Source organism: Ambystoma mexicanum, chromosome 4q, assembly GCF_040938575.1.
Source record: "Ambystoma mexicanum isolate Mex_15411 chromosome 4q, UKY_AmexF1_1, whole genome shotgun sequence".
In the NCBI taxonomy this organism is placed as follows: Eukaryota; Metazoa; Chordata; class Amphibia; order Caudata; family Ambystomatidae; genus Ambystoma; species Ambystoma mexicanum.
In genome coordinates this window covers 496,243,365-496,271,265 of record NC_090928.1, presented here as the reverse complement: position 1 = coordinate 496,271,265, position 27,901 = coordinate 496,243,365, and the positions used below count along the sequence as shown (strand labels likewise).

At 47.3% G+C, this 27,901-nt stretch overlaps 1 protein-coding gene across 3 annotated transcripts in view; it reads left to right on the top strand.

The window, feature by feature from the left end:
- The window catches only part of CFAP36 (cilia and flagella associated protein 36), a 1,333,208-nt gene that overhangs the window by 1,160,096 nt on the left and 145,211 nt on the right, over window positions 1-27,901 (top strand). For 2 of the 3 annotated variants that reach the window (XM_069608061.1, XM_069608063.1), the window contains one exon: window positions 23,869-24,024. In XM_069608061.1, coding sequence (XP_069464162.1) covers window positions 23,869-24,024 — 156 coding nt within the window. The remainder of the gene's footprint in view (window positions 1-23,868; window positions 24,025-27,901) is intronic. The other variant, XM_069608062.1, reaches the window with a different exon arrangement.

Genomic DNA, 27,901 nt, shown 5'->3' with positions numbered 1-27,901 from the left:
CAGCTCCCTCATCAACTGTGCCCGCTTATTCGGCATATTAAGCCTCCGCACATTTCCTGATCACAGCTTCATTATACCTGAGAATTTACTCATACAAAAGTAGCCCCCCTCCACGTAGGGTCAGGATCTTTGCTTTCCCACCGTCCTTGATAGCCAACTCCCCTTCCGTCCCCTACAACAACATCCCTCCACCTTCAAACCCCATCGCTACCTCCCTCTGTTGGTGAAACCTTCATCTTCCCCTCTCAATAGATACCTTTCTTCCCCTAGTACAGACCATTTCGGCGAAGGACCGACAAGCAATCTTCCTCTGCATGCCACCCGCCCATCCCGTTCCCTTAACATAGAAACAACCACCCACCGCAAGTGCCCTCTGGCTCAACTGTGCCAACACCCTCTAGCCCAATTCCCATGTCATGACGACTCCACTGATTCCGCCCACCCTGGCCAAATTTACTTGTTGACTCCATACTCCTTCAGTGCTGTCTCCCCTTTGGCTTCCTGCTCTAACCTTCATCCCTTTTCTCCCGGGGGGACCCTTTCCACCTTCCTCTGTTCCTCCCAAATCCAACCCCGGGAGGGAGGCCCACTCCTTCACTGTGAAGATAGGAACCACCTTGTCCTTCCATTTAAATTGCAGCCCAAATGGATAGGTCCAGCGATATCGTGTTCCAATCACATTCAGTTTCTCAGTGAGCGGTGGCATGGCTCTCCTCTTTGCTAATGATATGCCTGAATGAAGACAAGAAGGAGCTCCCCAACCTGGGCTCTCCTAACCGTCTCAGCAAACTAGACCATGCCTTCAAATCCTTTATTATTGATGGAAATTCCATCAAGGTTACCAACGCCACCAAAACATTAGGTATTTACCTTGATTCAACTTTATCCCTGGCAAGACAAACTAACGCTGTGGTATCTGCGGCGGCATGTACTAATAAACTCATTACAGCTTGCCGTCCGTTTCTCGCCTCCTCTAACTGCATTATACTGGCAAGGTCCTTATCCATGGCTAAAATTTAAAAATATTGTCACTTTTGTATTTTTACTCAGGTGCATGTGTCTTCAACTCCGCCTAGCACATTGCCCATCAGTACCTTTCTCCCTGCGGTCGGGATCGGATACACTTAGCATCTTTCGGTGGGAACTCCCTTTATTGATCTGTCTCCTCATATGAGGTTGACAACAGATTCCTTTCTGCTCGGCTCGGGAGCAACACTAGTTCACGTGGAGGTGTTTGGTCTGTGGTCGTCCTCAGACAAAGATCATCACATCAACTACTTCAAACTGCTTGCGATATTTCTATCCTTGAAGGCTTTCCAGTCCATTGTCTCCCAACAAAATTGTTCGAATTAGGACAAAAAACTCAGTCGCAAGGTTTTACGTGAACAAGCAAGGGGGGACCAAATCTGTGCCCCTGGTGAACCTTTTCATTCAGATACGGGAATTGGCGATGCAAAGAAGAATTTCTGGCACATTCCTTGTCAGGAGAACACAGCGGCTGATTCCCTCAGTCGCTAGTCTACACCAAACCATGATTGAGAGTTAAACATTCAAGTTCTCTCCCAGATCTTTTCCGAGTGGGGGACCCGGAGTGTAGACCTGTTTGCAACATCTCCAACAGGAAGCTTCTGCTTCATGTCTCCCAGAGAGTGGCTGTGTCTGGGCTCCCTCGGCGACGCACTAGAGATTTCCTTGGACGGAATGTCAGTGTTTGCCTTTCCTCCCTTCCCCTTGATTCATCACACTGTGCTGAAACTGCAGGAGGCACACAACTGCATGCTGATCTTTATAGCACCCTGGTGGCCTGCCAGGTTCTGGTTCTCTGAGCTAAAGACGCTGTTGGTCTTTCCACTGATCCAGTAGCCGAAGATTTTCAATCTACAATCTCATGCACCAGAACAACCAACAAGTGTGGCATCCCTCCCCACAATCTCTTAACTTGGCGGCTGGTTCCTGAAATCAGGTCGCTAACACAGTTCAACCTATCTGATGAGAGTATGCCCATCATCCAGGCAGCGCCCAAACCCTGTACAAGGACACAGTACAGAACCAAATGTCTCTGCTTCTGTCACTGGTGCTTAGACAAACAGATTGATCCTCGTCGAGCTTCAGTGGATTGTGTTCTTTCTTTCTTCTCGGACCTTGCATTCCCATATACTCATGCCGGACATACGTGTCGGCTATCGGGCCATTTCTCAACACTGATTCTTCTTCGTTCACTCTCCCAAACCGTGTGATAAAATGTAATTTCGCTAGTCTTCTTCATCTCTTCCCTCCCGTCAAACCTCCTTAGGCGAGATGGGACCTCAAGGTGGTGCTCATCGCGCTCTTCTATAAGTCGTTCGAGCCCATGGCCACAGTGGACTTGAAATTGCTCACCAGTTCATCAGCCAGAAGGATTGGCGAGCTATAGGCTCTCTCCATTGAAGAACCTTTTATGTTGTTTCACAAAGATAGTTGTGCTATGCACACACCAATATTTTCTTCAAAAAATCGTTTCAGAATTTCATATTAACCAGTCTGTCGCCTTAATAGTGTTTTTCCAGACCCCTCATCAGACGCAGAGTTGGTCTTACACAGCCTTGACGTTAGGAGTGCTCTCAAGTTCTATCTGGATAGGACAAATAACTAGTTAAGCATGCATATGCACCTGGTTACAGGATATGGGTTTACCCTGATTTCAAAACAAGAGAGTAAATACCTTTTTGTCCAAGAAAAAGGAGAAATTAAGTAAAGATGTTAAATGTAGCTAATTGACTCGTGCTATGAAGTAAAAAAGTACAAGGGGCCAAACAAATATACAACGAGGCCAGCATCTGGTATGTTTAATCGCAATTATATTTGTTTGGCCCCTTTTTTGACTTCATAGCACGATTAGTTACTTCACTGTTTGCCCACACATTCGAAAGGTGTGTGTTTCTGGGTCTTCTTTATGTATTATATTTTTTCGGTCACATTTTTCTCAAACCTCCCATCACAACGGTCTTTGAGCATCCTAACCATAGTTTGTCTATTTTATAGACCTGTACATACTTCCAACACAGTGGGTTTGGGGAAAATGAGGTGTTTTGTATCCTTTAAAGGACATTAGTATTGTAGATGGATTTTCCATTTGAATGCCATTTTCAGTTGCCTTCTCTTCTCTTCTCTTGTATTTGTTTCTTTTATGTGCACCTTCTGTAACCCCCAAACTGAATCCCTGTTCTGCGGTATGTTGTATTTACTTTATCATTTCTTAATTGGCTTGATAACCATCTGCTTTCACTTCTGTTTTTTGCTTTTTTTGTATAATACTTATGTTGATCTCTAATCTACTATACACATAATAACCAACATGTGATTGCTTGTGTTTCTCTGTTCATCCTTTGCCTATTTTGAATTACCTGTGGCTATCCTTGTTTTACATATATATTACACAGCCTTGAGAACGACCTGCATGGTCTAAACACGTGTCGGCTGTTCACTACTTGATTACATTTTCTCATGCCAACAATACAATTGTATTTATGATTATAACATGATTTGTAAATGGGATTTTTCGCAGAACTCATCTCCTTTGGCAGTGTGCGTTTCAATTTACTTCCAAACCAATCCTTTACTTTTTTTCTAGATCTGGGCTTTGTTTGGGGGATCCCAGTGGAAGTATTAACGCAGCAAGCCGTTTTTCTCAGTCTTTATTCTTAGCCACTTTTCCAGGTGGAGATCCTAGCGCACCAGTATTTTCTTTGCTGAACCCCTTACAGATTTACTCTTTGCATTAACCAGTGTCTTATTTGAGTATATCAAAACCTCTCCCCTTCTTCCACCCAAAAGTCTGCCTTACATTGGGAGAAGGATTTTATTTCTGGCACGTCGAACATGTCCCGGATCTTATAGCAGCCTCCTCCCCGCCATGCACCAAATCCCATTCCTCTATTCCCTGGGATGAAATGTGGATTGCCAAATATTGGTATAAATGAGGATGGGAATTTGGTGATTTGGGCTAGCCTTATAAGCTCATCCCATGCATCCCCTACCACTGACAGTATCTTACTGCAGTACATATTGATTGGTCGATCTCCCTTCGGCTCCCATAACACCTCGTCTAAGTTCTCCCATACCGCTGCCTTGTCCATTACCCTCCATATCTTATCCCGGTCATCCTTCAACCAGTCCTTCATCACCTTTGTTTGGGCCGCCAAGAAATAGACTTAAAGTCTGGCTCCCCCATTCTACCCCTGTCTCTAGACATCATCATTACCCTTCAAGCTATTCTGGGTCTTTTATCATTCCAAACAAATTTGCCCGTATATTTTTGGATAGCTCGGAAGAAGGGGACAGCGACCTGTATTGGGAGAGTCATGAAATAGTACAGTAATTGTGGAAGGATAACCATCTTCAAGACATTGATTCTGCTTATCCAAGTTATTGCTACGGGACCCCAGTCAATCGTTTATTCTTAATAATTTCTATCAAGGGCAAGTTATTGGCCGAAAAAAGCATGTTTGTTGTTTAAGTTTGATTCCTGAATATGTTATGGACTTCTCGACCCATCTATAGAGGGAGCGTACCTGTGAGCCCCTCCTCTACCTCTCTTGGTACCGTAAGGTTCAGGATTTCTGTTTTGTGGATGTTTATTTTTAGCCCTGCTACTGACCCGAACGGTTGCCTCTCTCTCTCCATTGCTTTAAGCTGTTAGGTTTAGCAACATGTCATCCACGAAGGCAGCAATCTTGTGGACCCTATCGCCAAATGATATCCCCTCAATCTCTCTGTTGGTTCTTATTGCAGCCAAAAGTGGCTACAAATAAACTGTGTAGACAAGGGTGAAAGGGGACAGCCCTGCTTTGTATCCCTGTGAACTTTGATGGGCTCTGACAGTTGCCCATTAATTTCTAGCCTTAAGGATGAGTTCTGATTGTTCGCCTTGGTCATTGTTAAAAACGTATCGCCAAAGCCCATCAGTTTCATTGCACGGAACAGGGACTGCCACTATGCCCTATCAAGGGCCTTTTCAGCATCTAGGGCTACCAAGAGGGCTGGAATATTCTTTTTGTTAACTTTTTCTATAAGATTCGCTATCCTTCTTGTATTGTCACTCGTCTGTCTACCCCTGATGAAGCCTGCTTGGTCCAAACTGATGATACGTGGGAGAATTTGGTCTAAGCGATTTGCTAGCACCTGTGTGTAAATATTATGTTATGTATATTTCTAAAGCACGAGTATGCCCAGGAGTATCAAGGCACTGAGTAGAGCAGAGGGACGGTGGCAGTAGGAAAAAGCCTAGTACAGATAAGTCTTCAAAGACCGACGAAAGACCAGATGGTCCTCCACAGCTCGAAGAGACAGTGGAAGATGGTTGCAGGCTTTTGCATTCATCACCGAAAAAGCACGTCTGCCTGTACAAGATAGTCTGATCCGAGGGACAGATAGCAGGAGGGCAGACTGAGATTGCAAAGGACGGGACGGAACATAGCAGGGTAACTTTTCCTGGATGTATTCTGTGCCCTGTTTATAAAAAGCCTGGTGCACGATACATATAGATTTGAAAAGGATCCTCATCTCAATGGGAAGCCAGTGAAGCTGCCTAAGGAGCGGGGACATGTGTGCTCGACAAGGAGGGTGCAGCACTGATCTTGCAGCGCCCTTTTGAAGTAACTGAAGCCGATTTGTGAGATAACGTGGCTGTCCCAGATAAAGCGAGTTACAGTATTCAGTAGTTCTCAGCACCAGAGAGGCCACCACTGGAGCATGATATTTGGCCAGAACAAAAGGAAGCACTTTGCATAGTATGCGTAGTTTAAAATGTCTGGATTTGCAAACCGCTGCCACTTGATATGCCATATTTAAAGATGATCAGACAAAGGGTACAAATGTCAACGGACACGTACCAACCCTCTTGGCATTTACGTTTAAAACACTCTAAAGAAGAACAACCAATCCCTTCCAATGGTGACTAATTACTGAGAAAAATAGAAGTATAGGCAAAAATCACAAATTGATTTATTTTATTTTATTGTTTTAATAATCTCACCATTATCTTCATAGAAATGTGTCTACAAAAAGAATTACAATCAATTCATTAACAATCGTTAAAAACTGAGTTATAAAAAAAACACACCAACCCGTAACCTTAAGTTTCAAACACATTCATCTTCATACCCTTTCATACCCATTCAAAACAATCTTATTCATGCTTGTGCCACAACTGCAATCTATATTGTATGTTCTAGAAAAAGAACAACCGGTCTAACCCATAGACCTAGGAATGCTAACTATTATTTATTGTTATAACGTGCATCAATGTAAATTTTAAAAGTTGGTATATATCATCACATTATTTTCAATATATTCAATTACCACAGTGTTTGTATAAATAACCCAAGTAATGTCCAACTCCTGGTTGGAGTCAGGACAATGGTTTTGCCGACTCGAGTTTCGGGCAACTAATCGATAAACACTTTCCGCACAGTGCACCTCATCAGGACATGTAGATATAAAAAACAGTAATTTTTTTTAAAAAAAGCAACTCAAGCTGGTGTGTGATTGAATTCTTTGCACAGCTGTTCAAAATGTGTTGATTCTTCCGTATGCCATACTCCGCCCCTACAACGGTGTTGTTGTCAAGCCGGGCTGCGCCAAGCTTGTGAAGACCCAGGCAAAAATTGATGGAAATGTACCACTGGTTCGGACCTTGCACTGATGGTCTAAGGGAATCGAAGATGTTCTGTCCCCCTCCGTTCTGCTCTTAGTACCTGTATCGATGCCTTCTTTTTATCAAATACCTTTATTCATGTTTTCTTCTTTCCTCCATATCATCAACTCTTATGTTAATGCTTATGCTGTCTTCCACTGCAACGCTACGGCTGCATCTTAATCTTCTTAATCGTTTCCGGATAGAACCTTTCCTCCAAAATAGCCTTTTCCCTGATTCCACAGAAACACCAAAACACACTCTGCAGCACTCCTTCTTCCCTAGGCACTGTAGACAGACTCCTCGTCAGCACTGTTAGCACTCCAGCACGAGGATGTCCGGATTTGCAAACCGCTGCCACTTGATATGCCATATATAAAGATGATGACATTATAACCCTCAGATTTTTTACTGAGGCAGAAGGCATAGAGCAGGGGCCCAGTGAAACCGGCCAAAACTCAGACGTCCAAAAAGAGAGAGGGCTGGGGCTACCTACAACCAGCACCTCTGTCTTAGAGCCATTGAGCTTCAGCCAATTAGCCGCCATCCATGAGCCCACATCTTCCAGACATCTCCTCAGCTGGACAGCAGTATCAGCACAGGTAAGGTCCAAACGGACCAAAATCTGTGTGTCGTCGGCATAAGAATAATATCTGAAACCATGAGAAAGAATAAGAAGGAGCGGCCGAATGTACATATTGAACAAAATGGGGGACAGTGCGGATCCCTGAGGGACCCCGCACGACGACAGCACAGATTGCGAGCAGAAAGTGGGAAGAGATACTGACTGGGACCGGTCTGCCAAAAAGGCATAGAACCAGTTCAGTATCTGGCCAGAAATGGAAGCGTCTGACAACCGGGACAACAGGGTCGGGTGGTCTACTGTGTCAAACGCAGCAGACAGATCTAACAGTTGTACCACTCCCACCCCACCCTGATCAACCAGACATGCAAGATCGTCCATTACTAAGTTGACGACTGAGTCATTCCCCCTCCCTGGTCGAAAGCCAGACTGAAATGGATCGAAAAATCCAGATGATTCCAAGAAAGAAGAGATAAGGGGGACACCAGCGCCCTCAAGGACCTTCATTGAAAAAGGCAAGAGAGAAATGGGGCGAAAATTGGCCAACACCCCAGGGTCGAGGGGCATTTTTTTCAATAAAGGAAGTACCAACGCATGTTTCAGAGGGCTAGGACTCAGACCTTCTTGAAAAGATGCATTAATAGCAGCAGCAATGTGCGGTAAAGGCCCACCTGAAATATCTTTAAGCAGAGATAGAGGAATACCGTCAGCCGGAGAGGTAGATTTAAGACCGTGGATAGCTTTAGATATCTCAAGATCAGAGAACACATGGAAGGACCACCATTCGGCCCTAAGGTCCGACAGTAGAGGAAAACTAGGGGCAGCTGGAGTGTGAGCAGCCACGTCTTCAATATCATTACAAATAGTCTCGAATTTAGAGGAAAAGAAGGCAGAGAGGGAGTCAGAGATCTTGAGACAGAGTGACCACAGAGCCAGAGAGGGAGGAGAGCGAATGGAACAGTTTGAAAAGGGCCTTAGGTTTATTTATAGCACCTTCTACCTTTGTGCTAAAATATGCTTTTGTTGCAACCGTTATAGCTTTTTTGATAGTCTGTCAAGAGGTCACGAAAGGCGAGCTTAGCCTTGCATAGATAGCCAGCCCTCCATTTCCTTACAGCTTGTCTGCAACACCAATTTTTTGCCTTAAATTCCCTCAGAAAACCATGGCTTAGATCTATGTTTAGTTCCTTTGGAAAGTCTGAGAGGTGCCAATCGGTCAGCCACATCAGAAAAAGCAGTTTCCATTGTAGTAAGGGAACAGGAACTACCTAGAGCGAGTTGTGCCTGAAGGGATACTACTACCTCACAGTTGGATACTTTACACCAGTCACGTCTAAGAAGAGCATGTCTGTTGGCCAAAGAGATGGGGAGCAGATGAGTGACAGAAAAAGAAATCAAAAAGTGATCAGATCATAAGCGAGGACCGGGGATGGAGATTGACATAGAGAGTTTAGGAGGACAAATTAAGTCAAGAGTGTTTCCCAGTTGATGGGTAGGTTCCGTAATCAACTGGGGGAGCCCAAGGTCGTCCATTAATGACAAAGTCATTACCTGATTTGGGTTAAAGGTGTTTGCCCACAGGTTAAAATCTCTGGCAACCCAGAGATTAGGGTATCAGAAGCTCAGATTCCAGTTCAGGAAAAGCAGTACAGAATGAAGTATCCGCACCAGGCGGGCAGTAAACTACTAAGATATTATGTGTAAGCTTCGGTGAAATAGAAATACAGGCAAGCAAACACTCCATCTTCAGGGAGTGAGCCTGTATGCTACACTGAGTTTTATATAGATCCTAGAGGCAGAGCTTGGACAATGGAGGAACCAGAGGTTTCCCGCAGCCAGGTTTCCGTAAGAATAAGGAAATCAAACTGAGATGCAGGCACTAAGTCATGACAGTGCATAGCATGCGCCACCAGTGAGCGTGCATTTAACAGGCTGCATTCAAGGCCGTCAGATATAGCAACATTAGCCTTAGGAAGTTCAAAGCCATCAGGCCATCTGGTCTCAGAAGGAGCCAAAGATAGCAGCGTATTACGGGTCAGTGATCGTGTTTCATAAGGCATAGCTATGGTGGTATGCTGGTCATCATGCCCGAACCGTGCACGGACGGGTACAGACGGGCTTGCCTTAAGCGAGCCTTTGGCACGCTGACGGCGTGCCCGCTGCACCCGTCCGCTGTGCGGGCGTGTGCTCCGGCACATAAATGTTGACAGAGTCATGTGGGAGGCGAGGAGGCTCGACCCCACGGACAAAGAAAGAGGACTGCCCAAGCAGCATTTTAAAAATTCAAACTGCACACCAAGATTCACACAAGGATAAAAAATAAAGTGCATTTAGTATAATAGCAGTAAATAAAGCGAGGAGCACTGGAATGCAGGTCAATTAAGTAAAACACACAGCTGCCGAGTGGTTTTAAAATTGAGTCCACATTGATTAGGGCTATCGCCTATAAGACCCACATACATTCAGGTCTTTGCCCACCTTTGGCAGTAGGACTGCTTTTGACTCCTCCATGTTAGCTGTGGTTTGCCCCCTTAACCCCATTTCATTAAGGAGGGCGACCAGATGTGGTATCAACATTTCCCTAAAGAATCTATAGAATTCTGTGGTAAAGCCATCCGGTCCCAGGGATTTATCAAGGGGTAGTGACATTATGACCCTCTGCAACTCGTCTGATGTGATATCTTGTTTGAGGGCTTCTCTCTCTCCTGTTATTTCTGTCAACTCCCTTTTATCCATGGATTCTGCTTGACTCGATTCAGATGGGTTTATCGAGCTATATAATTCTGTGTAGAACCTGGAAAATTCACAGGCAACGATGTTAGTATCCGTACTGATACCCCACCTTCAACTCTTAGTTATAGTATAGTTTTGGCCTTCTCTTCCCTTCTCAGCATCCTGGCTAATAGCTGATTTGTTTGCTTTAATATAATATTTTTATTTTAAGAACAGAAGGGATCGTTCTGCCGCCAAAGCCTGTGTAATTTCCAATTCGCCTTTGATAGCTCTATACTCCTTCTTGTTTCCTCACTCGCTCCCACTCCCATCCTGGCCATTTTTCTTCTAGGTCTTTTTCAATGAGCCTCAGTTCTCTGTCCCTACGAGCCCTGGTCACAATGATTTTCCCCCTAATTGTAGCCTTGAAGGTGTCCTACCTCATCTGCAGGGATGTGTCCCCCTATTTGTTGTCCCCAAAGAAGCACTCAATCGCTTCCTTCAACTCTTTCCTTAGGGTTTTGTCCTTGAACAGTACTACAGGGTACCTCCATTTCCAGAGCCCTTAAGGCCCTGATCTCCTATCATTTTTCAGTGTCCGGTGTGCATGGTCTGATAAGGATATTGCCCCCACCTCTACAGCCAATACCCGTCCCATGAGCGCCCGGGAAGACCGCACATAATCTATTCTTGATGATGATCAATGGACATGCGAGAAAAATGTAAACCCTTACTTATCCCCTTCTTTTTCCTTCCATATGTCCACTAGTGCTAGCCTCTCCACTTTCTCTACCAATTATTTTGAGGGTTTCCCCTGCACTCCCTGGGTTTTCGTGGTTCTATCCTTTTCTGGATCCCAGGCCATGTTAAAATCCCCAGTCAAAAGTATGTGTCCCTTTGCAAATCTCTTGAGTTTGACCAAGGAGTGTTGGATGTAGGCATCTTGTCCTGTGTTTGGTGCGTAAATGGTTGCTACGGTGTAGCCCTCCCCACTCCCATTCAAATTCAAGGCTAGTTATCTCCCCTGGGCGTCCCTATCCATATCAGTAACTATAAGACCAAGATTATTCTGCAGGGCTACCAACACTCCCCCTTGCTTGTTCTTATCGGTCGATTGTCAAATTTGGCGGAAACCTTGCAATCTTAGTGTTATCTCCAGTCCCTCCCTCCATATATATCTATCCAATTTTTTCCTCTTCAGAGGGGAGTTTAATCCCTTGATATTCAAGGATATAATGCCTAGTTTATTATGACTATCCGTTGTCATAGGAGTAGCAATTGTTATTGTATTTGAAGGAGCCAACCTTGGCTCCACCCGCGCATCGCCCATCAGTCCTTTTCTCCGCTCGATCGGGACCGGACGCACTTGCATCCTCGGAAAGGTTTTCTTCCCTTTTTTCCTCTCTGGCTCTCGCTGGCGTTCGTTTACTAGTCTGTCTATGTCTTTCAAATAAGACTTTCCAGACTGTTCATCGTGTCACTGTCGCTTCGCGAGGGCGGATCCCCATCCTCTTTGTTTAGAGTGTTTGGGTCCGGAACACCGTTGGGACTCCTGTTTTTACTGTGACTCCCTTTCGGTCCGAGCACTTCAACGTCGGTTGGAGCGGTGGGAGGAGGTGTTCCTACGAACTCCTCCTTCTCATTTTCAGGCATTTATCGACGAAAAGAAAAAATGCCCGGTAAGTTCCTTACTTTTCAGAGCACCCCGACCGGGGGATACCTTTCCGGGTTCCTCTCGGTCCGGTGGGGCGTTGATCGCTCTGTCACCGGGGTTCGCCCTGAGGTGCCCGTTGGGCCTAATAATTCTACCGGAGTTTTCTCTGAGGGTCTCCGTAAGGGGCCTGTGGACACCGGAGTACGCTCCGAGGCCCCTCCTGTGGGGGCTGTTTGTAGACCCAGTTCTACTGAGTTGTGTGGTACTGGAGTTCGCTCTGAGGCCTCTCTGTCGGCTTCCCATAAAAACAAAACCGGGGTGCACCCCGAGGCCTTGGCTGGGCTTGTAGTTAACGAACAGATGTTCGTGGCTCACGCAGAAAAGGCTGTTACCGGGCCTGGGTCCGAGGTCCCTCGTACAGCGGCTAAAGCTACCAACAGTTCTGAGAGGCCGGTCAAGGCTTTGTCGGTGAAAGCGCGCCGTTCCCGCTCTTGTGGTGACACCAGATCTGTTGAGGGGGCAAAAAAGCAAAGTTCTTCTTTTACCGGCAGTGCCAAGGTCCTTCCTTCGAAGGCTCAGTTGGCGGTTGGTATGTCACAGAAACATTCCAGGCCTCATAGTACCGGCTCGGCCAAGGTTCCTTATGTTAAGGCTAAGATTAAGACCCCTGATCCATCGACGGGGACCCCTGCCTCACTTCCTCACGTGCCGCAGTTCCCCTCAGATGAAGACAAAATGGTGCCTGTTCCCGCCACGACCACGGCGGCCATTTTAGGTGCTACCCCTACAACTTCGCCATCGGCTTCTGGTGTAGGGCTCGGTCTCTTGGGTGAAGCTAATGTCCCTTGTGCGCATCCTTACTGGCCGGTTTATGATTGGAACGCCCGGATGCCTCTTCCGCACAATGTTTCGTTGCCCGCGGGGGCGGCTCCTTTGATTTATGTGTATACATCGGTGGAGGGGCCGGTGTGGCACTCTTCCCCGTTACGTCCCTGGATTTGTTCTCCTCATGAGAGGCCTCCTCAGGTTCCGAAACAATCTCCTGAGGATGCCTTTTTCGGTAAATTTCAAGCGCTTTTGCGCACCGACCCAATGAGGGAATATTTCAAAGGGCTTTTCAATGAGATATGTCCACCGGCGCCTCCGGCTCAACTGTTCCTCCGGTGGTTCCGCCGGCGCCGCCCTTGCCCATGATTGCCCCCCCTGCTCTCCCGCCTTTGCCTCCATTGTCCCCAGTGGACAAGGCAGTGCCTGACACGGCTCAGCAGGATCCTGACATGTCAGATGACCCTCAAGGCGATCAGGACAACGAGGACCTTCCCCGCTCTATCAGAGCCTTTCATGACCGGGTACTGGATATGAGTTTCTTAGATGTTCCAGTGCCCAAGGCACCCGCTCCGCAGGAGGGCGTGCTTTCTGGGGCGTTCACCCTGTCTCCCTTGGAGCGTACTGGCCTATTCCTGCAGAAGGACATTCTGGCCGAGGTCCGAATAGTCTGGGAAAAGCCACACTCGGGACTTTTTGTCAATAAAAAGATTGACGCGAGGTACAGGCTGCATTCTTCGAAAGAGGTGGCCCTGTCGTCTTGTCCGCCTCCCTCCTCCACAGTGGTGGCTGCGGCCACTTTGCAGTCCAGGCCTGCAGCATCCTCTTTCATGACGGCTACTCAGGTTCTGGGAAAGGAGGACAAGCTCCTCGACTCCCTCGGGAGGAAGATCTTCGCCAACTCGGCCTTGCAACTCAGGCAGGCCAATGCAGAATTGATATTGGCGGGAGCTAACCTGCGGATGTGGAAAGGTCTGTCGGAGTTTGAGGAGCACATCCCGGTCGAGAAGTTGGAAGACTTCAAAGGAGGCCTTTCCGATGCCAGGGTCTTGGCCCAGGATCTCCTGCAGGCTGCGGCTCACCACGTAGACACCTCGGCTCAGGGCCTGATGCTTGGGGTTGATACCTCACGTCAGGCGTGGCTGCATGCTACAAAATTTTCTAAGGAAGTGCAAGACAAGGTGTTGGACCTTCCATTCAATGGTAAGGAGCTTTTTCATTCTACTACTGATGTAGAGCTCACCAACGATAGCACTCAGACGGCTAAATCATTGTCTGTTCTGGTCAAAGCTCCTTTCAAATCCCAGAGACCGTTGTCGCAAAGTCGACCCTCCTCTGGTTTTAGGGGCTTCCTCCATCGCAAATCTCGCAGAGTGGATACTCCTGTGGGGAATAACCGACGTAGACAACAACGCACGCGGTTTTTCTCCCGCTCCTCAGCCTCCTCATCAGGTTCAGGTGGCACCGCCACCGATAAGCATGCCAAATGAGGGTTTTCCGCGCTCGCACGAGACCCCGTTGGGAGGACGTATTGCGTCTCATTGGGAGGCGTGGCAGACCATCACAGAAGACAGATGGGTCTCGTCAGTCGCTTGAGCGGGCTTCCGCTTGCCTTTACCCCCTACCCCACCCCTCAACCCTCCTTTTCAGCTGTTGGGCTCACCCTCCCTCAAGGCCGAAGTTCAGAAACTTCTGGACCTCAGAGCTGTGGAACCCGTTACCTTTGAGCGAGGGGCAGCTTCTACTCCCGGCTGTTTACGGTGCCCAAACCCAACCAGGCTGGCCTGCGCACCACCCTAGACCTTTCCCAGTTCAATCTTTTCCTACCCCAAGAGAAATTCAAGATGATCACGCCCAGCCAGATCCGCTCCTCTTTGCAGATGGGCGATTGGCTCAGCCTGGTGGATCTTCAGGATACGTACATATTAGGGAGAATTCTCTCTTTAGGCTGAATTTCCTAACCTAGTGAGTCCCCCAGCAGCTTTGCTGGATGTCTGGAGTTTGTTTTTTCCTCCTGTCAAGAGTGAGACTCTTTTCCTCCCACTCTTGGACATGATTTATGGTATTCCTTTGACTGGTAATGTGTTTTATGGGCTATGGGGTCCTTTACTCCATAGGGTCTCATGCGTTTTTCCTATGTGTGTTACACAGCACCCTCCGTGCAGTAACACAGGGGTGTCATAATGACACCCCACACCCTGGGACTGACTACTATCTCCCAGGGCATGTAAAGTCACCATTGGCTTTACTAGTCCCAAATTATTAACAGAAACCAGTACAAGCCATCATATTGTGGACGTACTGGTTGGGGCAATTCGATTGCCCTGGGGTCTGTTAGTCGAGGGGGCACGTCTCCGTCCCCCCTGATCGAGTTTTGGCTGGTGGCAGTGGAAACTACTTTTTATATTCGACCGCGAATATTTTCCTATGGGATTTTCCCATTGTTCGAGGCTACCAGCTTTAATTATTTAATTCTCATAGCCTCGAACATACCGCTGGTTTATTTAATTAATATTAATTCTCCGTTTGGTATTTTTTGCCAAGACTCGATTCTAAAATGGCGTTTGTGTTCTCTTCTGTGACTCGAACCCAAGTCGAGCCCTTTGTTCCACTTTTTGGCGGGCTTCTCCACAGAAGCCTCCAAAAGTGGTCGCCACTCTGTCTGGGTACCACAGAGGGTGTAGGAGGGGGTTTAGGCACCCTGGACTGAGTTACCGTGGTAACTCAAGTCGCACTCTTTTGTGATTGGCCCAAGTGGTGAGCCGGCCGGCTCACCACTTAGCATGTTTGAGTGACAGCTAGGCTGAGTGAATGGGGGTTTTCTGCATAAAAACAGGGCTTTGGGGACTGGAACTTCAGAAGTCGCCACAGGACCTGAGAATCCGATGAGGGAGAAGCTGATCCGACCTACCACGACAACACCACCGGTGGAGCCCTGCGGAACCGACTCACGACTTCCCGACGACAGAGAAGATCTCCCGGCTGGAGAGGCTTCTTCCCCTGACTGGTGGGCACAACCAGTTTACCTTTCTTTCTTCGCACCCCAGCTCGGTTTGTGGTCAAACTGCCTGTGCCAAGCACCCCGGCGGCCGGCTAGCCACTCAACACTGAACCGCGAATCAACGGACCGCTCCTTGTACCTGAGAAACTCTGCGGCTGGTTTCTTCCCTGGCAGTGCAACAGGCCCCTGTCTTCCTCCACGACGAGATCCTCTCTTCCCCCGGACGAAGCACCGACTTGCACCCGCTGCCAGGAACAACTGCCCCCGCTCGAGTGTTCTCACCACTTTAAGATACCGTGTCCGCCAGGCCTCCCTTTCTAAAGATTGCAACAAGGTAATAATAACTCCTTAACCTTCTGGACTGGGCTGCCCGCCTTGACCCTCTAACTGGTCCCTTTCTTTGGTCCAACTCCTTTTTGAACCGTTACAAGACTTTTGTGCACTGCAACCGTGTGACCTTGGACACATTTCGTTTTGATCCTCTTAAAGCGGATCCGGCCTACTGGCTCTGAATTCACGGTGTTACTTTGCCTTCCTCTCTTGTTGTGTTCGTGAAAAAGTGTTGGGATCTGTTTCAATTTGTTCTCTGCTTTTCTCTCCCTTTTTAAAACGAACTATCAGAGTGCCATCTACGTTAAGCGCTCACCGCTGTCTGAAAATAAGTGGGGCTTTACTTAAGACTTGTCTAATATTCTTTTAAGGGAGTGTATATCTTTTAGTGACCGTGTTTTTGAATTGCTTACTATTAGTGCCTGTGTGTTTTTGTAGATATGGTTTTAAGTAAATAATTATATCTCTTTTACAGCAAGCCCTGGTCAGTGTTTACTTGTTCTATTGTGTGCTCTTGACCTATTGTGAATACTCTGTATACTGCCTAACTGTTCTTGAGGGAAGTCTGACTGCTAAGCCACAGCTACCAAGTGAATCTGTGTGGTACAGACTGCTACCAAGTGGGTTTACTGCCAAACACCTGTAGTCCTAAATCTTTTGCAGTGGTCCCAGAGGGAACTGCACAGTTTTCTGCCTAACAGTACATGCATATCATGATTTGGAACCCACACAGGAGATACCTCTGCTTCTCTTTGGGAGAGGAGCACTTCCAGTTTCGGGTGCTTCCTTTTTGCCTCAGCTCGGTGCCGCTTGTCTTCACGAAGATGATGTCGGTGATTGCGGCCTATCTTCGTCTCCAGGGTACCCATGTGTATCCTTATTTGGACGACTGGCTCTTACGCAGCCCTTGTCCGTTTGCAGCAGCGGGCAACCTCCAGTCTCTCCTTCAGCTCCTGTTCCATCTAGGGCTGCCGGTGAACTGGCGGAAATCCTCCATGACGGTCTCACAGGACCTGTTCTTCCTGGGTTTTCGTTGGAACGCGATCGACTGCAGAGTGTATCTGACCGGAGACAGAATGGCGGATCTGTTAGCCACGTGTCATATGTTTGCGCAGTCGGAGGGCATGTCGGCCTGGTGGTTCCAGAGGCTTCTGGGCCTCATGGCCTCGTGTGTACTGGCTCTTCCTCTTGCTCGTCTCAAAATGAGACGGACCCAGATGGCTCTTCGGAGTTCCTGCCGTCAGGCTGTGGACCCAGATTCCAAGCTGATAATGATTCCGGATTCCATGAGAGTGGACCTGGACTGGTGGTCATCTCTCAGCAACCTGTCGGTGGGCGTGGGGTTTCAGGACCCAGCCCCCATGGTGATAATCAAGACGGACTCCTCCCTTTTGGGGTGGGGTGCGACGTTAGATCTTCTTCAGGTCTCGGACCTCTGGTCGCCTCAGGACAAGCTCCTGCACATAAATCATTTAGAGCTTCTGGCGATCTTCCTGGCGCTCAAAGCGTTCAGACCGCTCATTGTCAACAAGGTGGTCCGCATAAGAACGGACAATGTGGTATCAATGTATTACATAAACAAGCAAGGGGGAACAAAGTCTCCCCCCTCGTGGACCTGTCCATCCAGATTTGGGAGTGGCCCGTGCTTCATGGTGTCTGGCTGCTTGCAGTGCACGTCCCGGGCCAGCTGAATGTCACAGCAGATGCCCTCAGCCGGCGGACAGTGATCAGTTACGAGTGGGAGTTGAAGGTGGAGGTCCTATCATGGATTTTCTCGCATTGGGACACACCTGAGGTGAACCTCTTTGCCACGGCGGTGAACAATAAACTTCCTTGGTATGCCTCCAGAGGGGGGCTGGTAGCCTTCTCTCTGGGGGATGCTCTCGAGATTCCATGGCACAACATGAGAGCTTGCGCCTTCCCGCCTCTGCCTCTTGTTCACCGTGCAATTTGGAAGTTGAAGAACTCTGTGAACTGTTCCCTTCTACTGATAGCCTCGTGGTGGCCGGCCAGGTTTTGGTTCTCAGAACTTCAACCCCTGTCGGTGTATCCGCCGATCAGGTTACCAGTAACTCCCGATCTTCTTCACCAAGGGGAACAACAGATGTGGCACCCCTCCCCACAATCGCTCAGCTTGGCGGCATGGTGCCTGAGTTGAAGTCTTTAGAGCATCTGAGTGTGTCTGCGGATAACATGCGCATTATCCAGGCAGCCAGGAAACCCTCGACCAGATCTCAATACAGGAGTAAATGGCTCAGGTTCTGTCATTGGTGTTTGAAGAAGAAATTGGATCCGAGGGTGGCCACGATTGACACGGTACACAGTACTGTCCTTCGTGTCCGCCCTAGCAGAGTCAGGGGTTCATGTTCTGTCATGCAGGACTTATCTCAGCGATTTCCGCTTACCTTTCTACAGACCTTATTCTCTAACTAACCCAGTGGTCAAGAGGCATTTTGCTGGCTTGACACACCTCTACCCTCCGGTTCGCAATCCGCACACGCCATGGGACCTAAATGTAGTCCTGACGGCACTGTGCCATAAACCCTTTGAACCAACGGCTACGGTAGACCTCAAGTACGTGTCTTGGAAAGTGTCCTTTCTGGTCGCCGTTACGTCAGCAAGGAGGGTGAGGTGAGCTCCAGGCATTGTCGGTGGAGCATCCTTTCTTGGTCTTTCACAAGGACAAGGTAGTCCTTCGGACAAACCCGGCTTTTCTACCGAAGGTGTTGACCGAATTCCATCTGAATCAGTCGATCTCCCTACCGGTCTTTTTTCCGAACCCTGCCTCAGAGGCTGAAAGGGTTCTACACTGTCTTGATGTGCGAAGAGCTCCTAAATTCTACCTGGACAGGACTTCCGAGTTTAGGAGTTCTTCTCAACTTTTTGTGACCTTCGGTAACCCCCAGGGAAAGCCAGCACCTAAGGCAACTATTTCTAGGTGGATTTCTGCCTGCTTCACGGAGTCTTTCACAGTCCAAGGGCTGAAACCTCCTAAGGGTATCCATGCACACCTGGTGCGGGGCAAGGCAGCCGCGGTTGCTTTTCAGAAATATGTCCCCTGGGAGTCCATCGCTAGGGCAGCTACTTGGGCCTCCCCATCTGCTTTTTGTAAGCATTACTGTCTCGACATGAGCTCAAGAGCTGACGCTCAGTTTGGTCAGGCTGTGCTAAAGAACCTGTTTCAGTAAGGGGTATTTCCATCCACCCGTAGTTCCTGTAAGGAGTGCTTGGGAATCTCCCACAAGTATGGAGGAAAGGGGACGGGACGTAGGAGTATTACCAGGTTACTCACCGTAGTGACCACCTCACTCCTAGTCCATAGTCCCCTTTCCTCCATACGCCCGCCCGCGTCCCCTCTAATAAGGTTCCTCTGTTATTGCTAATGGGTCTTTGACCTGGCGATAGAAAAGGACTGATGGGTGATGCGCGGGGCGGAGCCAAGGTGGGCGGGGTTACGCCTCTGTGCCGGGCCCCACGCAAGAACGAGAGGAGGGACACATTTTTGAAAAAAATGTGGATGCTTTTAACAAAGGGCTCCGGTCCCGTCCCACAGGACGGAGAGGTGTCCCACAAGTATGGAGGAAAGGGGACTATGGACTAGGAGTAAGGTGGTCACTATGGTGAGTAACCTAGTAAATCGCCCTCTGGGATTGAGCCCCTTACCAAACCCAGCTTGCGCATCAGTGGGTTCTCTCCAACCCATTCCAGATTCCACCCCCACCTCCCCAAACCCCTCGGGACCTCCTGTGTCAACCCTATTGATCGCACTTCTTTGGCCGTCTCTGCATGCTCCGTCCTTCGCTGGAAGATGCCTCCTCTCCTGTTCTTCTTAGAGGGCCGGACCTTTCAATTGAGGCTGATATCCCCCTTCTTGATTCTCTTTGGTTTCACCGTTGACCATTCCAAACTCTTGAGTGAGCTTTGGGCTCTTGCCTGAGGGTCCCTTAAATCCTGATCCTCCTCTTCGATTCCCAAAACTCTGGCTCCCTCTTCGAAGGAAGCAATCTAATATTGCTTCCCTTGCCAATCGAAGACCAAACCAAACAAGAGCACCCAGCGATATCGTATGCCCTCATCTCGAAGTACCCTCAGGACCGGGGCCATTTTTCTCCTTTTGGACAGAGTTATCTGGAATAGGTCTTGGAAAAGTTGTAGCTCAGTCCCATTATACATTATGTGTTTCGCCCTCCTCGATGTTTGCAGGATCTGTTCCTTCGTTTTGTAGTCTTGCAAGGCTGCCAGGACATCTCTAGGCTGTGCCCCCAGTTCCGCTCTTCGGGGCCCCACTCTGTCGATCCTCACTTCTGGCTTTTCCACTGCATCTAGTAGGTCTTAAAGATGCCTTTTAAAGACGGTTTCGAGGTCTTTGTCTGGGACATCCTCAGGCAGGTTTTTGATTTGAATGTTTGTTCTCCTTGACCTATTTTCTAGGTCTTTGTTCTGAAGCTCAAGGTTGTGGGTTGCATTTGCCAGTTGTTCAACCCAAGTTTCTGTCTTCCTTGAGTCCTCTGTCAACTCTTGTATTGCTTTCTCATTAGTGTCCAACCTTTCCTCCATTTTATTCACATCCCGATTTATGTCCAGGAGTGCCGCCGCCAGGTCTTCTCTCATTGTGGTCATTTGCTTCTGGACTGTGTCTGCCATTCTTTCCCCGAAGTCGCTGAAGTATTGCTTAAGTAGTGACTGCATCACATTTTGCTCTTGGCCTTCTTCTATTTGGAGACCTCAATGCTCTATTTGATCCTGGCCCTGTTGAGTTCCCAGTGTAGAGCTAATGTCTTTGCCCCACATCCTCTGAAGTTTTCTCTCTGGGTTTCCTGGGCCCCTTCGACGATGCTGGAGGTTCCTTTCCTCTATTTTTTTACATTTTCACTTGCCGTCCTTCCTCCTGGTTTTGTCTTCCCTCTCCAATGCAAAGTACCTTTCAAACAGGATGCACTTCCCTGCTCCCTTCCTCTAATACAGGTAGGCTGTTCCCCCCCGTAGTTCCTCTAGTGTCCTTGCACCGGGGGGCCAGGGTGCTCCAATTTGCACTTCTGGTGTTAGATATGTATGGGCCTTGTTTGTGTAGTGCGTTTTACAGTGTGCCAGTCTTTACCCCTCCAGTCAGCAGGTCTTGTATGGGGGTATGGGGTTCTGGGGACCAGGGCCCCTGAAGTGCTAATGCTGTCCTATATGACTGGCGTAGGTCTCACATCCTCCGGTTGTCCCCGGCTATGGGCTTGTACACCCTTGTTTGGAGTGTGGACCCCACTCCCAATCTTACTGTCAGACTGGGCCGCTCCAGTCCTGTGGAATCACCCCACGTCGCTCCGGGCTCATGAAGGGGATTGGATGGCCCTCTCTTCCCTGCTGAGGGCCTTGTTGTAAGCTGTCCTCCCCCACAGCCTCTCCCTTCTAATGGGTGCTCCACCTCTCTGACCGCCGCTTACCCAATTGAGATTTCCAAAAGTGGCGGTCAGGTGAATGCGGGTCGCTGGCGGGTTCCTTCTGCACTTCTAAAATCTCCAGAGTCGAGGGCACTCTCACTGCACCCTTTTCAGCTCTTCTTTTCCCTCTTCAGAGCCTCGGATGACGCCACACCACGAGGACCTTCGGCGTCTCTTCGCACTCCTAGGGGTTCCCAAGAGTTCTCCTCGTCTGGCTCACTGTTCAGGTCCTCCAACTAGTTCTGCACCGCAAGGTTACCGACTTCTTTTTCTGACCTCAGGTGTTTTCAAACGCAGGTCCTCCGCCCGGTAGCCGTGTCGGCGTCCCTTTTTAGAAGGTAGGAAGGGAGTGTTAGCCCCCACCTACACAGGCTCTTCCACGGCAGTCTCCAATGCCTGGAGGGGGCAGAGGGTGTTATTGCTTACTTCACAGTGCTCTCCTACTGGCGGCCATCTTGGAATCCACCAGGCACAATATTTTTATTATTTTTCATCGTATACTTATTAGTCGTCAACATTCTCAACTGTAACACAAAAGCCTTCAGTGCATGCACCGCAGCCAGCCCTCCAACCGCCTCCCCTTGGTACTCCCCCTCCCTCTATGATACACTCCCTTACCTTCCAATAAATCTGTAACCTGTCTGCACCTATCCCAAAACGCCCCCCCCCCCCACCAACCCCACCAGGCTTCCCCCTGGTTTGCTTCTTAGCCCTCTTCCAACCATCTGGCCCAAAGCCTGTCGAATTTCTGGAGACATCCTCTATCTCTATACACCCTTCTCTCCAGTTCCGCACATTAATCCATCCCCTCCGCCCACTTATGTATACGAGTAGGGTCGCATTTCCCCAATCTACGTCCAAAGTCCACTTCACTGATGTTTTGTGATTAGGTTTTTCATAAAAATTGCTCTATTTTTCTATTTTTCCAGCTGTTCGTCATTTTTTCTTTCTCTCCTTCGAATTAACATCCACAGGTGAACTGTGGACTAAGAATGAATATGTTGTACACTTGTATTGTTTGAGTTCCATATAAGTCTTGGTGCATTTAGGATTAGGGATACCAAAATGGTGTAAAGCAAAAAAATATAGGTGAACTGTTTATTAAGACAGTATTTATGTCTGTACTATTTGATTTGTATGAGTTGATTTATATATTTCATGGCAGACAAATAAGCATATCAACCTAGAAAAAGCCCTGAGTGGCGAAACATTTTCATGTGCTCTAATAAGTTTGTTGATACATGACCTTGAGTTTATTTTGTGGTGTTATGTAGAGGTATATGACCTTGAGTAGGTTCTTTGTTTTTTGTGTTATTATGTGGACTTGATATATAAATAAATTAACACTGTTACTTAGACAACCCTCCACCAAGTGCATCTTCAACCTGGAATTCTTTCTTGTATTAGGATATATAGTGGTCCTGCTGTGTCAATGAAAACCTGCACTTTAGCCCATGTACACGGACCTGTCCACTAGTTTAAGCTATTGTAATAGTTTTTACATCCACTATAAATGAATACCTTTCTTATTCAAATACACTTGTCAACTTCCCAGTTCAATTAGCAAACCCCATTTATGTGTTTTTTTAGGGAGATTCCTAAATATATTTGCACTTTAAAAAAAAAAGAAACTCATAATCAAGGCTTTAAGTTTTCTTTGATCAGATCCTTTCATGATTGTCTCCGAAAACAATCTTTGCTGCTTTCCATCTTTTAGGCTAGCATTTTGTGTTGAAGATGATAATCTGACTGGTTAAATGTGATGGCCAACCTCTCAACTTGTGGTAACTGCAGTTTACTACGCGACCCTCCTACACCCACTAGCTTTAGAGAAACATTGCTTCTCATGGCTCTTGCAACACAAAAGGTCTTTTGAGATATTTGTGGCCCATTGGTTAATGGAATGTTGCGAATGGAAAATTGATTGTGACCCGGTTAAAGAAGTGATTGGCACCTGTTAGGTTGAGTGTAAAGAGAAATACTAAACACGTTTTACTTGAAATTTACTTTAGACTCCTCCATTGAAAGGTTGGAGGTTCAGAAACGTGTAACCTGTGTACAGCTCCACACTTGGGGATATGCACAGTTACAGCCAAGTAACTTGTTATTATCAATATCAATGAGATTCCTTAAACATGTTATTACAATGCTCTACCATGTCTAAAGTAGTAACATATATGTCACAATCACATGTATGTTATTGCTGGCTTTCACCATCTTCAATTTAACGCAATTTCCACTTTTAAAAATAAACCAGTGTGCTGGAAAGAGGCTTTTGTTTGTCCTATTCTATTAAAATGCAAAGTTGCATGTTTTATCTATTCATCGTGGCACCAGAGCATATTGTTCTCCAAGTTGTTTTTAATTCAAATTGGTTAAAGTAAAAACCATTACTTGGAGATGTCGCGGAGGAAGTAACAAGGTTAAATATGGTGATACTAATGTTTAGTCCTGCTTTATCCACTTTATTAACAACCAACAATGGGAAGCAGAAGTGGTGCCTTAATAACTTAACTATCACTTCTTCTTACCGGCAAAATCAACTAAGCCCTGGAAACATGGAGATTAGGTTTTGGATTCAAGATGGTGAGAGTCAGTAACTTGGAACTGAATAGAACATTACAGGTGAGTGTCATTTACTCATCTTTTAAATAATTGCAGTCTTTAACTCATGTTGAAAAGGAACAACTAAGAAAACGAGCAGAATATCTCAAACAGAAGCGAGATAAACTGATGTCTATGAAGAAGGAGACGAAAAATAAGCTCATGAAACAAAATCCAGAAGATCAAGAAACAAGAGCCTCGCCTTCTAAAAAGGTAAACTCATGTTTTAACGCTGCTTCTAAGCATTGGTGCAGGATTTTGTTCTTTACCCTTTTTCACATGGCCTCTTTATATTTGTATACCTGTTAAAAGCAATGTTTACCATGATTCGTTAGCATCCCGCTTTCAGCATTCTTGGGCATGTGCACAGATAAGGTTTGGCAACTTATGGTGGATTTCTTCCAAAGTCTTGCTTCATGTAAGGAGGTGGTCACATGTAATTCTCATGGGAACATGAGTGAACAGTCTTACATTAAAGACTTGAAAATGTATTTCTTGTGAAAATCATGACTCACACTTACAGGTGATTTTTAATATATTTAATTTCATTGTGATATATTGGTCTTAATATAAAAAATCCCAAACAAGTTACATTCCATTTGCATAGTAAAATAATTAGAAGCGTGATCTGCACTCAGAATATTCTTTTGCACTTTGCATGTTTTCCCAAGGCTGTATCATAAGTAACTATATGAAAACTCAGAACATTGAACACAGCTCTGATGAGATGATCGCTTACTTTATTTTAAGAAAGTCGTTCATTTCAAATGTTTTCGAAAAGCTAACAAAAAGAAAAAAAAACGATTCCCCTTTTACTTTCAGGGTGTGACAAAGTCACAGGCTGGAGGCTAGAAGGCTAGAGGATGGAACTGGAGTGACCTGAGGCAGGGACCCTCTCTAATGCATGGCCCAGATGAGGCATATGGCGGATCCCCTTTATGCTCCCCAGCCCATCCTTAACCTTCTTGGTATCACTAGCCCCATTGTCTTAAAGACAGCTTGCACGTTACAGGAGGGTTTGTAAGAAAGGCCCCCTCCCCCCCTCTTAGCAGAGCTTTCAAAGCAGACATCTGCAAACACCATAATGCATACAGGGCTGCATGTTTTGTTTTCTTAAAAGACGGAGGTTAGAAATCAGCAGTGGCGAATGGTGCATTTTAAAATAATTTTGCATGAATGTGTGATCACCTGAGGGCAGGGAAGGTAGCCCGAAACAACAAGAGGTGGGTGGGAGCAGCAGATTATTTTGAGTAATGGGTTGAAATTGTGAAATTTACAGCACACTTTCTTTGGAAAAATTTAATCTCAAGAGGCTTTTTCCAATGTAAGAAAGCGCCCTCTCTCTGGGACCTAAAAATCATGTTCCGAATGGATTGTGTCCTCCCACGTATTCCTCATCTTTGATATTTGTATCTTGCCAGCTTTGCTGCTTAGGAAAAACAGTTTCACACCAGAGGACGCTGTGCTCAATGTCGTGGCGTCGATGTCACTCGAGGGCTGCCGTCGAGTGTCGAAGTCATCAGCAGTACAAATAGCTTGAGCCGCACCCGTTGGCTTCCGTTCAGTTTTACCGAAAGCTTTTGCTTCGAGTGTTGAACGGCGTGCTTCAGTTTTTGTCAAGAAAATGTCTTCATCTTCCACTCCTTCGACCCCAACGTCTGGTTTTGAAAAAATGCCATGACTGCGGGCGAAGAGGTCCATTACTGATCCCCACTGTGTTTGCTTGTGGTGTCTGGGCTCCGAACACCGAACAGATGACTGCAGGTCCTGTCAGGCCATGACAGAGAAATCTCTCGGGGAGCACCGAGGTAAACTGGGGGTGGGCAGGGTGGCTTTGAAGTCTTCTTCGAAGAGGGAAAAAAGTCTGGGGAGTCTAGGGACTTGTCCCAGCGCAAATAGTCGAAGAAGTCTCGGTCGAGACAATCTTCGTCTTCGGTGAAGAAGAGATGCAATGAATCTCCTTCTTCTTCTTCTGATTCCTCTACCGAGGTTTTCTAGTGCACAACCAAATCTGATTCCCCCAGAAAATGGGATTCTTTCAAAAAGGAAATTATGCATATATTCGAGAATGCGGCCTCAACCCTCCTCCCATCCCTACCCCCCACCCCCCGAAGGAATCCCGCAAAGGTCTTGCCCCGGTCGCTTCTTTCAGATGACTTTGGGAGGTCAAAGACTACCTTTTCAAAGACGAGTGTTAAACCGGCGAGTCACTCTCGGTCCGACAAGAAATCATTGAGGGTATCGTCGAGGGAACCGAGTCCTTCCCCGATGCCGCCAAAAAAGAGTAAATCGTCGACACATTTGACAAGTTTGTCGACTCCATCAGGGTCAAGTCTGTCGAAGCAAAAGTCAAAGGCAGCGGCGAGCAAAACGGTGCCGTTGTCGAAAACCTTTTCAACACCTGTGTCGAAGTTATCGTCAATGCCATTGTCGAAGCCATTGTCAACGCCTTCGACAGTCACTTCAACTATATCGAGGCCTCTGCCCTTTCCGGAGAAGGTTTATAAACCTACGCCCAAGAAAGTCTTTTTCAAGCCTATGACCTCAATTTATGAGGAAGACCAAGCCTCTGAAGAGGATTCTCCTCCTTTTGGTTTGCGCTATGGCACACAAAATGTACCTGAGGAGCTTATTAGTGAGGAATCCAAGATAACTGATCTTTATGATTGCCTCCAGTCGGCTAGTGATATTGACACTTCGCCAGAGTTCGAATTTGGCAGGCCTGATCCAACTGAGCATGCGGATTCTGCGTACAGGATCCTCATGAATAAGGTCATTGAATACATGGGCTGCAGCAGGAATTCTCCTGCCTATGAGCAGGACGATATGACTGATATTCTGAATGAAGGTGCTCAGAAGGACTCAGTCTTACCTTTTCACGCAGCCCTTCAAAGGATGGTCATGGCAAACTGGGAAACGCCAGAATCGGGACCTGCTGTAAACAGGAACTTCGCTAGAAAATACAGACCTTGTAGAAAATACAGACCTTCTAGTATTGATCCAGACAATTTGACCAAGCACCCTACACCTGAGAGCTTGGTGCTACAGGCTGCCACATCGACCAGGCAATCTGCCTACCCCTCTATTCCCCCAGATAGGGATGACAAGAGGGTTGATGCCTGGGCTCTTAAGATCTTCACTTCGGGCAGTATGGCCTTGAAGTCTGCAAATGTTCCTTTCAAGATTTACTTACACCCTGTGGGACTGTGAGCATGGCGGCTGAGCACATTCCGGAAGGCGAAGAAAGAGACAGCTTCCTGGCTATAGTGAAGGATGAAAAGGAGGCAATGGGAGAGTGTCTCCAGTCAGTACTGGATACTGCTGACAGCATCAGCAGGTCCATGGCTTCTAGCACTGTACTACGCAGGTTAGCAGGCCAGACGACTCAATATGCCCTTTGACAGCTTGTGGTTGTTCGGCAGCAAGGTGGATGAGAGTCTGGAGAAGCTGCACACCTCAAGGCGGCAGCTAAGTCACTTGGCGCCTCCATACGTCAACCTCAACAACAACCCTATTCAGGCTCATCTTCCTGGAGGGGTCGTCCTTTTTGTTTCTATTCCTCATTTGGAAAGGGAAGAGGACAGGCCGGACAAAGGGGACAGAAAAGATTCCCTTGTGGTGGATGAGGAAGGGGTGCTAAATCAGCCCCAGCAGCGTCATCTTTACCCTCAGCCGCTGCTGCAGCTACCTCTAAACCACTTGGAGGCCTTGACACACAAGACCCCGGTGGGAGGTAGAATCTCTCAACATCTTAATGAATGGCGGGGCATTACTTCAGATGCTTGGGCAGTGGAAACAGTAGCCCATGGTCACTGCCTTTCTTTTCAAAAAAGGCCTCAAGATCATCCACCGGGATACAACTCTGTCAAAATTTCAGATCCGCTCCTTGTGCAAGAAATTTTAACCCTGCTAGAGGAAGGTGCAAGAAAACATGTACCTGTAGCGGGGAGGAACAAGGGTTGGTATTCCACCTACTTTCTCATTCCCAAGAAGGACGGAGGATTGAGACCCATCTTGGATGTAAGAAACCTGAACAAGTTCCTCAGGAAGGAAAAGTTCAAGATGGTAACCCATTCTCAGATCCTTCAGG